The 16,190-nt window shown below is 36.7% G+C and overlaps 2 protein-coding genes and 1 long non-coding RNA gene across 6 annotated transcripts; 1 reads left to right on the forward strand and 2 right to left on the reverse strand.

Annotated features, from left to right (window-relative positions):
* Positions 1–421: 421 nt before the first annotated feature.
* LOC132785555 (uncharacterized) lies at positions 422–1,758 on the forward strand. Of its 4 annotated transcripts, none has more exons than XR_009632332.1 (4): positions 422–573; positions 623–1,139; positions 1,270–1,495; positions 1,557–1,758. It is a non-coding gene; the product is annotated as an uncharacterized LOC132785555 (long non-coding RNA). The 4 variants fall into 4 exon arrangements; XR_009632331.1 differs by having other exon boundaries at positions 423–573; positions 666–1,139; positions 1,557–1,757; XR_009632329.1 differs by having other exon boundaries at positions 425–573; positions 646–1,139; positions 1,557–1,753.
* An 8,340-nt stretch (positions 1,759–10,098) lies between these two features.
* LOC132783878 (uncharacterized) lies at positions 10,099–10,605 on the reverse strand. The gene has a single exon (XM_060789185.1). It carries the CDS (start codon positions 10,603–10,605, stop codon positions 10,099–10,101), a length of 507 nt encoding a protein of 168 aa, XP_060645168.1.
* Positions 10,606–10,933: 328 nt separating this feature from the next.
* On the reverse strand, positions 10,934–11,631 carry LOC132786506 (uncharacterized). The gene has a single exon (XM_060793048.1). It carries the CDS (start codon positions 11,607–11,609, stop codon positions 10,995–10,997), a length of 615 nt encoding a protein of 204 aa, XP_060649031.1. The 5' UTR covers positions 11,610–11,631; the 3' UTR covers positions 10,934–10,994.
* Positions 11,632–16,190: the final 4,559 nt, after the last annotated feature.

A 16,190-nucleotide genomic window follows, 5' to 3' on the forward strand; every position in this document is an offset into this window, starting at 1 on the left:
TGAACCTGTAGTTGTGCCCTGAACGAGGGAGTGTCTGATAGACACGCACAGTGGGACGAACAATAGTGATATCTCGTAAATTACACATTGTGGGCTTAATTAAAAAATAATATACAATTAATTATAATTTCAAATTAACAGAACTTTATATCGACCTTTGCTTGCACAATATTCAAGAATTAAAGTTTTGTATGTAGAATATTTTAATTCAGAAATATTTTTCTGTTTTTCATATTTATCTATTACATTTTATGAACGATTAGTATTTTATCTGCTTGGGTAATTTTTTGTTACCAAAAAAAATCTCGAATTTTGGTACATAGGATAATATTGCTTTTGATTCTTAAAAATTTAATATAAAAAAAACCTTTTAGGCAACAATTAGATATTGCAAAAATAGTAGGCAGTTGCTTATTGCTTCAGAATATAATTTATTAATGAAACTTTTTTGGTTACACCAAACATAGTTTTTATTTTTATTTTATTGTATTAAATCTGGTATTAAATACTAATGTATTTCTTTGACTTGAAAATTCAAAAAAATATGGGACGTATCATATCTTATTAACATTCGTAAGTCGAATATATTAGCTCACTATTGCTTACTGTGTGGTATTTCTAGATTGCATATCGCATTTTATATAGTAATCGCTTTCCGCATCAAGTTTACCCACTGTCATTATGGCCGTGGCCCCTGACGATTCAAATGCGGCCGGAAACAATAAAAACGCCGGTCGCACAATGCGAACTGCATAAAAACGGCTTATTACGCTGTACACTAGACTATGCTTTTTCTGTCTCTTTTCGGCTCGTTGTCGAGATATACCAAAGCATCAACAACAATTGAAATAAATGAATTTGCCGAAAGGATTTCAGGAAGTGCGCACATAAATTGGAATATTACAATATGACGGCGAAGGGCTAAAAGAATATCAATTCTTACTGCTACAGCTAAAAAATGTTATATAGAATTTTAAGCACAAGTACGAATATGTACGCTCCCCAGAAGCATGTTCGGGTCCAAAATAAAACACAATTTTTGTATATAATCATTGAATCGGATTAATTTCGAAATTCACATAACAAATTCGGGAAGAAGCCAAGCTCTGCAGATTAACTTAATTAACTTTTCGTAAAAGGTGCGTACACTGAAGTAGGAAACCCAGCTAATACTAATGCAATTACACATACAACCACACACACACACACACACGGACACATGGACAACACTTAAAACTAAGCCAATTTCATGCGTCGTCGTATACCCAGTTTAACAGAGAGGCCAAAAAAGTGGCACCTATTTCAAACTCAATTAAACACGGCATGACCAAGCCATGTCCCAGTCAAATCGCCCTCCGTTTCCCCAAGCGCTTGAAGTGCTCCACGTGAAAGGGGTCCTTCTAGTTGAAACCTGTGTGAAAGGATGCGCGTGTTTGCCTGTTTCCAACTGTGAAAACCTTTTGTCTGCCCTTAAGGATTAAGCAAATTCAAATGGGTTGCTTGCTTTTTTTGTGTGTGATGTGCTTTTAATCGTAGTATTATTCCTTTATTTCCAGGTCATTTAATATCAAATGGATTTCTAAACTTGAACAACGCTTTGTGTTCTTCCGGCGCTTTTGAGATGGACTAGTAAAGGTCTTAGCTATTTTTAGCTCTTTTGTTTTTTAAGGAGGCACATCGTTTTGTAATTCAATGAACATGTATAACACATAACAATATAATTTATTGTTTTGGACATTTACATATGTATATATCATTTTTCTTCATATTTTAAAACTAAATTAAGCGTTCATTATTCACCATCTTGACCAAGGAAATATAGAATATTCTAATGACATTTGTAACTGGTTGTTAGTCGATATTCCCACAACACTCGTTTATACTTCTGGCTTTGCTAGTCAGCTGTCACATTTAAATGACTTAACTCTGACACTGTTGGCTTAGTATAATGGGTGTCAGCAAAAAAATGTCCAGTTATTTCCATATGCATGAGCCCAGTAGAGGTGCATGAAGAAGAGCAAAAACACAACTGTCGATTAGCTTGTTTCTGCTTTGTTTTGCTCATTTACATTCACTCACACATCGCCCAGCGCACACACGTAACCATTTAGAACAGATACAAACACTTGCACACGTGCGCACCCTTTTGTAAGGGTCAGTTTGTGACCCATAAAGCTTTGCATTTGGAATTGGGCAACTGCTGACCCGCATATGACCACGCATAATTAGACCATTTTGGGGTCCTTATTATGGTCCAAATATTTGTGCCAGCAAATTGATTTCGTTTAGTGGCTTGTTGTTGGGTCAAGTTTGGAAATCGGAGTACTTACATATGAGTATTCCAGGTAGTGGTAAGGTGACTTTACTGTGTTTATGTTACCTCAAAGGAAATATTGTTGTTAGGTGGAATGCAATTAATTTTCAAGAGCTGATGACGTTAAGCCCGCTTAATTTAATTTAAAAGTGTCCGATGTGAAGTTGACCTGAGTAAAGCATGTCAATGGATTTAAAATAAATCTTCAATTTTTGTCATCAATTTGTCGCCAGTTTTAATTGTTTTTATTTCACAAAAAAAGGTTTGAAAGTTTCTGCTTTTTTATAGGATTCTTCTTTGTTTCACGCATAAGAAGACTTTATTTACCTTTTTAATTTTGAACTCGATGTTGCAGTGACAAGTTTCCTAACCGTTTTGATTTAAAATAGAGAAACGATAAATATCGCAGCCACTTAGTTTGAGTGCAGCGCACTACTTTTTTCAGGATCAGCTTTGTTATCAACAACCACTTTTAATGCTTGCTCTAGAGGTGGAGAACAATCAATGACGCTATCAACACTTTCAAAAATTGACTATCGTCGCATATCGATGACGCTCACTATCAATAGTTCTCCATCTCTATTAGCCATTTAATATTATTTGATAAACATAAATGATCAAAATCCCCTGAGAATCGAATTCTAATATAGCGATGTCCATCTGCGTGCCTTCAAATTTATCTGACAGCACTTGTTATTTGTCTTGAAATCGAAACAAGTAAGAAAGCTTGACTGTGAGATACCTGCTACCCATTTTGAATGAAAGCAAAATATTATGGTAGTATTTGTAAATTTATACCAAAATTACTACAAACATACTATAAATATACCAAATTATATATAATATTTGGTATATCGATAGTACCATATTTAAAATATACCATAAACGGCACATTATACCAGTTTGTCAGACAAATGGGATCGGGGATGCCTCATTCTACCTGTTTCAAACATTTCCTGCCGGCACAAATTTATAAAACCCTTCTACCCTATGGGTAGCGGGTATAAAAATCAAATAGCGTTAATTTAAAGCGAGAGCGTCACTACTTATTCATAAATGACTACGGGATTTATGATTCCTTAAAAATTGGTTGCAGAAAAAATTTAAATAATTATAGAATGTATTAAAGAAATCATTTTAGAGATTTTATGTCAAATATAGCCGTCGATGTATTTTATATTATTTCGGTTCATCAGTTTGGTATAGTTTTAGAATATTACCACACCTCCTTTGTAGTTCTTCATACTTGATTTTCGATATTTTTGTATCAATCAATAAATTAAAAGCCTAATGCCTATGTTCGAAGGGCACAGCTCTACAACACCTAAAATCCATCTAGAATTATAGTGTTGGTCTGTATTTTGTTGGAACTGAGATGCCAACTTAGGAGGAGACAGAACTCCACTCTATCTGACTACCTGAGTCTAGGGAGAAAAAGAAATGCATGCCTCACATTCTATTTGGCATGAATGAACAAACCCGAACATGCGCAGATTATCTTCTTCTGGGGTTCCAAGTGCCGGGAGATATATTAGCATTTTCTAAACTGTAAATTTAGAAGGAACTCGCGATTTTTTATTATAATATTGCACACAGTCAGACCAGAGCATGTCCTTTCAAGAGATTCGAAACACTAATTAAAATTATTTTCATGGGGAAAGCGTACAATTAAAAGGGGTGTCCATTTAAAAGAGCCGTATTGCAGATTTGCTTTGTAACGAATGCAGTAAATTTACAGTGAGATGTCAGCTATTAAAAAGATTATTAATTCGAATATTTATTCAAGGCTTTAATAAATGGTAAATTAAATTAATTTGAACTTAACACACTAATGCTATATTTAACTTCAATGTCCACATATATGTATTCGCAATTTAAGTCACAAACATTTATTGAATTCCTTCGTGTCTGTAGTGATAAAAGTATTATCCAATCAACCGTTTATTCGTGTCTTTTATGACATCAACTAATTGCTCCTCCGCAAATATGCACCTTCATTCCCTACCCCACTAAGATGTGCCAACCGAGTGCTCGTCTCCTCGTTGGCACTTTCTTTCATGTGCTGAATAGTTGTGCTCCTAAAAGTATGCCACGCATAAAATGCCTCAACATTTTAAAATGCGCCAAGGCATGCAACTTCTGAGGCTATGCTGAAAAGAGTCACGCAACAGCCACGCCCCTCTAGACGCCCACAACAGCAGCTGGAGCTTGATTGTTGCCCTTTTACTGGCGTTGTCCTACTGCAGCAGTTGCTGTCATTTTTGTAGTTGCTGCTTTTGCTTATTAATTCTCTCGATAGCAGAGCAACAACTGTTGACGACGACAATGAAGGAAACGATGAGGGCGGTGAGAAGGATGAGCATGCTGACATATTTGTGCATGGTTCGTTTATTGAAAAATTCTCAAGGCATCATCAAAAGCTGGGGAAAAAGAATCCAAATGAATATGACAATAACAATGATTCAAGTATGAACCTGACATCAGCATGTTTCTTTAAAATTAATTGGCCAAAGTGAGTTCACAATTCGTTTCTTTTTCCTAATGAGACCGACTTTTGTTTATGTTTGTCTTTTATAGCTGCGACACATTAGCGAAAATTGTATTAAATAATTTTTGTGTTGCGACTATAAATTTAACGATGCATTAAGCTAAGCGACAAGAGGAGAATAAGGAGAAAAAAGAGCAGACCCGAGAGTACCATTCTGTGCCCATTCATTTGCAATCATTTGGCAGACGCAAGTTGAGTTTTACGAAACCGGAAACAGCCAGGCGCTTGCCAACATCCGACAACAGTGTCTGTCTCAATGCCGACTGTCGACTTGCGACCATCGACTGTAGGCAACCAACTGCTTTGAGGGAAGGCCAAAGTCGTTGGCAATTTTAACATTTCAACTTGGCACATTTGGCGAATTATTCAAATTCTTGTCACTGCAACACGCACCAAAAGAAGAGAAGAAGTGAAAAAAAGTCAAAAGGGAAGTTGAAGCTGGTGAAATGAAATGAAAATAAAAGAACAGCAAGCCAGCTGGCTGTACGAATTGCCAAAGATTTATGCCATTTCTCTTCCACAAGCACAGGCAAACTCACTGAAGACAACCGGCAACTGCTAACTGGCAACCAGCAACAAAGTTAAAAGCACAAATAAAATGTTTGCTCACATTTTTGTAATTTTGTGAAAATTGCACGTTTATTGCCGAGTCGCGTGTTTGTCTCCAGAATTCAGAATTCAACTTTAAATTCAAGACACCAGGCTGGCTGCATATAAGGACTCGGCACTTTCCTCTTTTTATACCGAATACCAATTGGTTACATAGGTATTTCTATACAGCGGCGCCATTTAATAAATAACATCACAGCCTCTGTTGAACAAAAATAAAATTTAAAAATTTTTAAGAATGGATATAAATCTGTTGTCGCTTTACATGCCGAATATATTTAAATATTGCTTTCTAATAATTGAAATTGATCTTTTGTTATTTCTTATGAACATGTAACAGGTATTCCAAAGTCGAACCTAGTTGCTTTCTCCCTTTTGTTTGTATCGTATCTGTATTACTCTCGATATGCGGTTCATTGAATAATTAATATTGCTCATACGCCACTTTCGCCATCACGAAATGTCGCAACTAGAAAAATGGGTTTGCATCATACTTAATTGTAATAAAGTCTGTGCAGACAATACAAATGAATGGCATGCTGTAATAGCCAAACAAAAAGTTTATCGATAACATGAATAGATTATTAAATTGAGAATATCTATAAAACAAAACTAAACAAGAAAGAAACACAATAAAGAAAACATGAAAGAAAAAAGATCACAGATCTTTTGGAGTATACATGTGAATCTTTTAATTAACTACTTGGGATGACTTCCAACATTTGGTTTAAATGACAACTTTGATATTTGTATTATTCTTAAATCAATTCAATTTAGACGCTGCTGAATATAAAATAACAAGACTTAATAAAGTAAGTTCGTATCAAACTTGTGGCCCATTTAAATTTCGTCAAGTTGATGTAGGGCTTTCATCGGATTTATGGAGTCATTGCATATTTTACATAAACCCAAAGTCTATAAGCCTTATAAACTCGCTGTTAACTTTGTGGCTAGTGGTTTGTGTAATCTGTGAGCATATCCATAATTTAGGTACGGCTGAGATGACTAGAAATACGTCTTCAGTGTTGTCACACTGTCAAAACGCTTGATTGTAAATTATTTACCGCCACATAAATCAGAGAACTTGCACACAAGCAATCACAGATGCGAGATAAAGAACGAGAGAGCGGGACAGAGATGTGAGAATGAACTGTAGAGCGCCCACTTTGGCAGACACACCCACTGCACAGACAACAATAACAACTGCGGCAGCGACAGCAACAGCGACAGCCAATTTGTCAACGCACCGCGTAAATGGCAAACGCTCAGTTTCGAGTTGTAACATTTTGTCATTACATCAATGCAACGCAATTACCGAACAGGCTGCGAGCCTCAATGGGGCTGCGGATCCGCAAGTGTGGAAAGCAGGAGGAAAACGCGCATGGGGAGTTAACTTGTCATGCATGCAAATTGCCGAGAACGGTTGAAAACTTAGCAACGACAACGACGAGTTTCGATTGTGGAAACGGAAATTGATGACGTTGTTGCCAGGTGACGATGAACCAATGCAGGAGAAACTACCCGAAAATTAAGCAGACTTAGTACGAGAAATGTCACAAGATGAGTTAGTTAGTTATTCACTCTCAATCCACATTTGATTGAAGTATGATGCAAAAATTAGCCGAAAGAGGACCTTTCGATCTATCCCTAAATAAAGTTACTCGTAAACCTACGTAAACCGGAATAAATTCTTAACTTACTAACCTATCAGACTTAAAAAGAGACAGAATTTTTCTGACGATTTTGTGGAAATTTATTTATTCTTATTTGTATAAGTTGTGAAGTGATTAAACTTAATCTAAGAATCGATCGTGATTGCCAAAAATCAATTAAATCAGTATTAAGCTAGTTCACACATATGTACATATATTTTTTATTGATTTAAGAATTTTAGAAACGAGATTGATTTAAGAATTTTATTTTTTAGAACGAATTGAACTGCATTTAACTAAGTGGAAATCAAAAATTATAAAATAAATACTGTAAATTGATAAGTAGCATCAATTGGTTGTATATTTTAATTTAATCTTTTACAATTAAGATCGCAACATAACAAGAAACTCGTGTTTATTGTATGCGGTTGAATAAATCCTGTGGCGATGGAGATGACTGCGGTAGTCGATTTGTCAATGTCGACTTAAAAGTTTAATTTTAAAGGTTGAGCCACAAAATTTAATAACTTGCAACGTGCTGTTTGAGTTGTGCCTGTTTCCCTGCTCATCCTCTTTCGGTTGACTCTTTTGTTGCACTCGCACCCTTATCTGTCGCTCTTATCGCTTGGCTGAGGTTCAAAAAACTCACAAGTGACACAAGTGCGCGAAAGAAAAATGTGAACGTAACTTTTACCATCAAATGTTGCCAATCTACGTCCATCCTTCTTGGCTCATGGTCCTGAAACGGTTGCCGTTACTTAGCCTTAGCTTTAGCTGAAGGGAACTTCTCTCCAGCCTCGAGTTTTGGAGAGAAGTTCCCTGTTCTAAGGTGGTTGTAGTTGAACCATCAGCAATGTCCACTCAAGGGACACTCGGACTCGGACTAGACTCTTCGCGTAGTCCTGTTGTCCTTGACGTCCCTGTTGCGCGTTAAGTGTTCAACAAAGTTTTGGTCCCACACTGAAGCAACTAGCTAGAGGAAGTCACATTTACTTACTGATTTATGTGAGCTTCCGTTGCCCTGGACTTTATCTGCTAAGTTTTGGGCGTAATCATTCCAACTCAAAATGTTTTCATATGCCCCAAAAACGGAACAAAAATCAAAACCTCAACATACTCGCACACACTTGTAGTCGAAGTAGTAGTCAGAAGTCCGACAAGGGGTCGTTAATCAATGACACAACGTTTATCTTAACGTCTGTCCATAAATTTCACACTACAGAATTGCAAATCTTTGACAGACTTCCCTAGCCGTGAACTCGCACAAACATTGTTGCCCAAAAATTTGTTAAACGTTAAAGGATTTTGTGTTCAGTGAGCCATTGGCAAAGTTGCCATATTAAGGACATGAAGTCAAAATATGGCTTAAACAGTGCCAGGCAAGTGAATTGAGCGAACACTAGGACGAAAATCCCCCTGGATTTTGCAAATATAAGATAAAGTAACAAGACGATAACTAAGATGCCTAAAATTTGTGCGCTCAAAAAAAGACACACATAAATAATGGAATCATTGTATACGTGAGCGTATTTGAATCAAAAAAATATATACTTTCCTCCTGGAGTATTCACAATATGCCCCTTACGCAACGAAACTTTTAGATGGAGAACAAAGGAGGGAAAATTACATTTGCATTTGGTAGAAATTATTTAGCAAATATGTTTACCCACTTGTTGTGAGTGGCCGCAGGGCAAGTCTGAATTAAAGACAAACGAGCACAGATGGTTTAAATAAAGTTGTAGCTGAGCATAAACCCGGAGCTCGAACCCGAACCTAAACCTGAACCCGAAAACTCTACAACTTTTGCTCTAGCCGGTTGATTTCAATTAATATATTGTTATTTTTATGTTAACGGAACAGTACAAAGGTTGTAGCAAATGTTTTGAGGGCATTCAAAATAAATATATGAAATATTTGAGCGAACAAATGAATCCTTTACGATATATTTTGCTTTAATTTGCTGTATAATAAGGCCTCAAGTCACACAGCGTATGCGCATTGCGTTGCAAGGGGGATTCTTGGCTTTGTCAGCCAGCTAATTAATATTAAACTCATTTGGTCAACGGCATTGAAATGCCAAAAGCTGGCTATTTGAGTTTGCCCAACAGGCCAGCTTTAGCTCATCCAAGACAGAAACTGCCCCCATCAATGCCTTGGAAGGGTTTTGTTCGTTTCTGTTTTGTTTCTCTCTCTGTTTCTGTTGCTGTTTCTGTTTCATGTCGCGTTTTATTCGATGTGTGTAATTATTTTCCAGCTCTGTGGGCTCTGAATTTGTACATGGGCATGAACAAGCCGATTGCGTGCCATCCAAAGTATTTAAGCCAGTTACGAGTAGGTTTTGGGCCTGCTTCGGAGAGTGGAACGTGCTCGGGATGCTCTAATGAGTGAGGCACATTGAAATAAATTTGTGCTACGGGTGCCACGATTATTCGCATGTAGCTGGCACATAATTCATATAAATTGCATTTGTCATTTAAATTTAAGTGCGTTAAGCTACATGATTAACTGTCATAGACAGCCACAGCCACAGTCACAGTCACAAGGACAACAAACTCAGACTGACACACGTACAATATATTAAGCATACGTAGTGTGTGTGCCGAAAAATAAATCATATGTAATTACAATTGATGCTGATTTGCCATGCGAATCAGGTAACAGTGAGTGCGAAAACTAATTAAAATGTTTATCAACTTTATAATTATCACACCTTCACCTCGACGTGATGTTTGCGTCAATAACAACAGCAAGATAAACTGAAGATAGTTCATGCAAAACGTAAACGCTGCAATTTGAGTATTATATTGTGAATGTCAGCAATAGCGACATTCCTGGTGATAACGAGTAAAATTGAAAAGGCGATTGCACTTATATTTATTTGGTATTGACAACTCATGAACAGCATGTATACAAGAATGTTCTCATTTAAGAAAGACCATCAAATTATTTTCTTTTCTATTTCTCTGTTTTTTTCATTATTTGTTCACTTTCAGTAGTATGCTTATCAAGTTCATGGGTGATCTTGGGCATTTTCTGGCATAGAGCAAATCACAGTTGCCTCCTCGTCTGCCAACACGTTCTGCTGTCTGATAAACACGATCCGGCGCCACTCCCAACGTATCCATTGAGGTCGACGGAGTCAAGATAATGTGAAGCAATTCTCCAAGTAATCCACTCTCATGGGTTAAGGGTATCGCAGCATGTTCGCAGATTACTCGCAAAAGACATTCGTGACCTGGTACACCCAAATGCTGGAGCACCATTTCGATGCCACGGTAAACGATCCAACGATACGTGGAGCCTAAGTTGATGTCACCTTTGTGCCGCCGATCAGGAAGAGATTGCGACGCGTTGTTAGGCAGAAAGTATTGCATTCGAAGTGCATAGCCAGAGATGACAGTCTCGAAGGCAAGATCTTCAACAGGTATGCCAAATGCACAGAGAATCGTCAATGGGGTCGGCGTCAGTTCCGGATATATCATTGTTCCATTGATCTGTGTAAGAAAGACCAATAGAACACCACCAAAAATTGATGAGTGCATCACAGATGCTCACTATTGAAGATATGACAGAGAACTAAGCGATAAAAGTGCTTAGCTAGTTTAAGAAGCGTTCTGTTAGCATAGCTGATGGGACTTACACCTTGCAACAAAAGATACTTTTTAACAGTGTGATTTTGTAGATCAAACGATTCACTGCCGAGGCACTTAGAGCACAGCATTCAACAATGGGATAGCTTCAAAATACACAAAGTATAATATATAAAAGCACAGTCAAATAATCTATTTAATTGTCAGCAAACACGTTTTGAAATATTGAAAGCAAGACACTTTTATTTCTATCACAATATTGGGATTAATTCTGATTTCTATCACATCAACATGGTAACCAAGTCAATTGGAGATTTCGAACACTTTTGGCCATAGGCAGAGACGCAGTTTCCACCGCGCTTGCCGAATCGCTCTGCAGTCAAATACTCCCGATCGGTATGCAGAGAATAAGAATCCGATGAGCTTGAAGGAGTTAATACGATGTGAAGCAACTCTCCAAGTAATCCACTTTCGTGGGTTAAAGGATGAGCGGCGTGTTCGCATATTACTCTCAAAAGACACGGTCTTCCCGGTAGATTCATATTCCTTAGCACCATTTCGATGCTGCGATAGATTATCCAACGATATGTTGACCCAAAGTTGGATTCATCATGTCTGCCCGTAATGGGTTGAGGCTTCATATACACGCGGGTTATCTCCTGTGCAGTGGTGGGTAAAAAGTATTCCGTCTTTAGGACATAGCCCGATGTGACTGACTCGAAATGCAAATCTTCCACTGGAATGCCAATGCCGCCGATGAACTGAACGCGAGTTGGCGATGTTGCTGGGAACATCAGAGATCTGCTCAATTGTTTTAGATGATCATCTTCATGGAAAATAGAGCCAGTCCTTCCGATTAATGCAATGAGCAACAAGTAAAAAATTGTTGTACCCATGACAGCAGACTCTTCTCGTGGCAAGATCTAGTATAGAACTGAGTCAAAAGCATTCTCACACCTTTCAGCGATGCAGTCACTTTCTTTTGACTTTCCATTTATTTACAGAAACGAAGATATAGATCGAGAGAGAGAGAGAGAGATGAGGAAGCCGCATTTAAATCAGATCAATTAGCAACTATATGACAATTTGTATTCTCGGTCAGTCAGTCTAGTCACTGAGCTCTGAAAGAATCATTTAAACCAATTTCACTAACGCGTTCTCTCATACATTAAACGATCAATTGTCAAGAAATTAACAAGTCAGTTACAAACATTTAACGCTATTAAAAAACTATCAGTGAGCAAACTGTCAATCATGATTTTCTGAGATAATTTGAATCTTGAAAAACTCGAAGAAATGTTAAAGATACACAATTTAATGTTCACTTGTCAACAAATTTTGGAATTTTTTCGCTTTACTTGTTTTCTATTGATGATTAAGAATCTTACAGATTTAATTAAATTATGAAGTTGTATTTAAAACTGTTGAGACAGTCTGAATGAGTTTATTTTCCACTTGAATTTCCCTCACATTTTCACATCATTGGCACAGATTTGCAGCTTCATTCACTTTGGTGTTGTTGTTGTATCTCAAATGCTGTGTGTAAATATTTTTGCACATTCATGTGAGCCTCATGCTAGTCTAAGGCTCGTAACACTCTTATGGCAGTTAACAGTTTCTCGACCCACAATCGAGTCTCCCAATGGGAAAATAAAACGCACAAATGCACGAACTGAGGGATTTCGAAATGTTTACATATAAGAAATTGTAACAAATGTGTAAGCATTGGCATTAAAACACTAAGCACAGAGCTCTTCATGTAGGATCTTTCCACTATCCAGCAGACAGGATTCAAGTTGCATACCCTACATCGACCCATAATTGATAGTTAGGGAGAATATTTCAACTTTGAAACTTCGATCTTAAATCTTGTTATGCATCTTCATATTTACTCTTGTTCAGTTGAAATATTTCCACTAGTTACGACGAGAGGATATCTGGTAGTTGAGCTTTTGTTCTTACTTGTTTTCGGTGCGTTTTACAATTCTATTTTTGCTCTGTAATAGAAAAGGAATACAGAGCGGAAGTTATGCCGACAACGACTTGAGTAAGTTAAGTGAATTGCTGTTGCATCAAGAACTGCAGCTGCAAAGCCAAAGGAAATGTGCTGCACGGTAGGAAGAAGGGAACGAATGCACGGAGATTAAAGAGCAGCGTGAATAAGAAAAGCGTCCACTTCAAAAAATGAGGAAAAAAAAAAACATAGAATGAGTGCAAAAGTAAAGCACATAAAAATAGTAGATGACGTCCAAGTGAACGACGTCGGGTCGTCAGCAAATGCGTTCCTCCGTTCAGCACAACTTAGCTCAGCTCAGCACAGCTCAGGAACAGGACATGAGCTCAGCAACAACTGAAGATGAAGACAGCTATTTATTAAATAAGCGTACAGAGTGAAGCAGCTCAGTCTTTGGGTCCTGGACCCTGACGCTCTGCAGCTGAAAAATACTGGCATCAAGTTGAAAAACTACAATGACATTGTTGCGTTAACAATCAAATTGAAATACTTTCGACTGGGCGAAGTCTTTAACTGAAAGTCATTGTCTATAACAAATACACATTTATATGCAATTATAGATCATCTGTTTAAAGTTTAGAATGTGTTGGATTGTTCAAATTTAAAATCAATGAAATAAGTCTTTTGACTTGTAGTAGTATTCTTATTTTCCTAATTTCAATTAATCATTCGCAGAGAAGCAAGAGAGTGAAGTATCATAAAGATGAAAGCTACTCCTTTTGATAAACGTGTATTAACTTTTATAGTTGTAGAAGTTCTGAACAGGCAATTAAGATTATTGAATATCGTTTTATATTTATCAGTATACGGATATACTTTTAAAATCATTAAAAAGAACTCACTCAATTCTCAGAATTTTCCCAGGGCAAGCTGGTAAACCAAAGCCAAGCAACAACAAAGCAAAACGACAACAGCAACGAGGCCAAAAACTTTTGGCTGCAACACTTTCAACTTGGCTACGAGATGTAGCAAGTGGCACATTTTATGTGGCTCGTTAGAAGGCCGCAAAGTTGCCGCACGGTGGGGCAACGACAACAAAGAGTTGTTCGTGTACACACACATTGCGGAAGGGCAATTTAAAATAAATTTCACTTATGAGGCAAGTTATCAATCGAAGCGAGGCAGAAGAAGCCATTGATTGACTTGGTTAATTGATGCGAAACTACGCAGACAAATGTGCAATATGAACAATGCAACAATGCAAATGCCACAACATTTAAAAACTTTCTAAGTAGTTGAGTGCAGGCTACAAATGGGGTCTACCACAACTTGACCCCATCCTGGCTTTTGAATTGCCGCATGTCAAGCATAAATCTTTCTTTTTGGGACAAGATGCAGATAGAAACGTGGGTCTTGCTGTGTTGTGTCTTATGCTTATTTAGTTTGAGTGCCACAAGTTGTGGCAAGTGCTCCGTAAATGTAATGAGTTAAATTATTATGCAAACGACGGGCTGCAGCACAAAGTCTGGATGTAAGAGACTTCTCACACGAGATGTGTGATATGCGCGAGGCACATAAACAAAACACTTGCAAATTTGTGCCGGGGCCAAGCAGCACAGGAAAACTCAAAACGATGATGATGACGATGACGATGACGAAGCAGCTGCTGCTGCTTACACTTAACATGGGGCAAGTGGCACTTTAGAGCACCAAGCACCACTGTTACTTCCTGCATTCCTTCCTCCTCCGGTCTCTAATAATGTTCTCGTACTCGTCCAAAGCATTATTAACGCCATTTTGCACAATATAATTGGCTAGTTTCCAATTGTGCACGGATCAGGCCCAAACCGTATACAAATGATGCTGACGTTAGAAGCCATATCTCAGGCAGGTAAACTGTAGAATTGATGAGACCAGAGGACAAAGGGACACAAACTGAAAAGAAATCGCAATCGCAATTTCTATTGGCAGCATATTGAGACATGCATCAATAAATAACAGCAGTAGTTCAACAATTTGAAATAAATCCTACGGGTTTCATAGACTTAAAGGAATATCAGAAAACTTTAGGGTAACAAATGACTAACATTCACTTAACGATTTTGGAAGAGGTGAGAGAGACATTTCATTTCGATAATTGGAATATATTCCAATGGTCATGGTTGACCATTTGCCGGATATGCCATTTGACATTTCGGTAGAATTGTTTTTCCGTGTATTTTCACTAAATAAAATTTAATTTAAAGTGCGAGTATAATAAAAATGTTTATTATACGGAAGCGTGTAATCAAATCAGGAAATACAAGTAATAATTTCGAGCGTGCTTGACTCTGAGCACCCGTTACCCATTTTCAATATAACCATATTCTAAAAATATATCAAATTAATATACCGAAAAATACAAAAATATCTTTAGGGCTATATTTGGTATATTGATATAGTATTATATTCAAAATATACTATAGAGTGAAAAATATAGCAGATTATCAATTCAAATTTGCCAGATACCACACAAAGCCACTAAAACCCGAATTAAATGGGCGTTATTTGCCAAACAAAAGTATTTCTTAAATAACTTCAACCATTTTTATAGGATACATACATTTTGTAGGATACATAAAAACTTATACATAAGTAATATATATCTTCAAAATTACGCTTGCTGATTGATTTTTTTCGATTTGCGGCAGTAGAAGTGGAGATGACAAAAATCGAAAACAAACATAATCTACGTGCAAAAATAATAGGGGCTGTCGAAAAAAAATTATATCTCTATACTTTAGACTTAGGTTCATACGGACGGAAAGACAAACAGACAGGCGGACATCGTCTCGGATGTTAACACTGATCATTTTATTTATTATTTTAAACTCAAGTTGTTCCTCGTTCTTGAATCAAGAATATCTTCCAATTTTGCATTTAAGAACTTTCTTAAAATATAGATAATTTGAATTACATTATATAATAGTTTTGTGCTTTAAATTAATAACTTTTAAACTTAAACAACTAACATGTAAGATGTCTAATTTTTGCATATAAAAAAATGTGTACAATTTTTTTTTGCATTACCGATTATTTACTTAAACGTGTTTAAATATCACTCAATTTTCAATGTTTCATATAAATCGCATTATCTCTAAGCTATGACTAACAATGCCAGATTTTAGATTAAGTTTTATAAGTTTTTTTATAGCAAGCACATTACAACATTCGCAATGCATATTTTGGCAATTCATTCAGAATCAATTAGACTTATTTAAATCAGAATTCAACTTGTATGCATACAAGAAAGAAATAGTCTTTCATTAAAATACAAATTTTGTGATTTAATAATTTTGTTCATTTTTAGATAAGCAGCGACTACTTTAAAGTTCATTCGAATTCAGCGAAACATGTGCATTTTATATTGTAAAAAGAATTGTAGTACTTTTTTAAGAGTGAAGTGCTACTTCATTCCGAAACGATTCAAACACAAGTCTAGTAGCTAGACAGACATAAGCAACATTTGAGTTGCTATTAATTA

The sequence above is a fragment of the Drosophila nasuta genome, chromosome 2R (genome assembly GCF_023558535.2).
Source record: "Drosophila nasuta strain 15112-1781.00 chromosome 2R, ASM2355853v1, whole genome shotgun sequence".
In the NCBI taxonomy this organism is placed as follows: Eukaryota; Metazoa; Arthropoda; class Insecta; order Diptera; family Drosophilidae; genus Drosophila; species Drosophila nasuta.

Bases quoted from the DNA above. Each gene is read 5' to 3' on its own strand.
- LOC132786506 (XM_060793048.1), bottom strand. From the start codon at position 11,609: ATGGGTACAACAATTTTTTACTTGTTGCTCATTGCATTAATCGGAAGG.
- LOC132783878 (XM_060789185.1), bottom strand. From the start codon at position 10,605: ATGATATATCCGGAACTGACGCCGACCCCATTGACGATTCTCTGTGCA.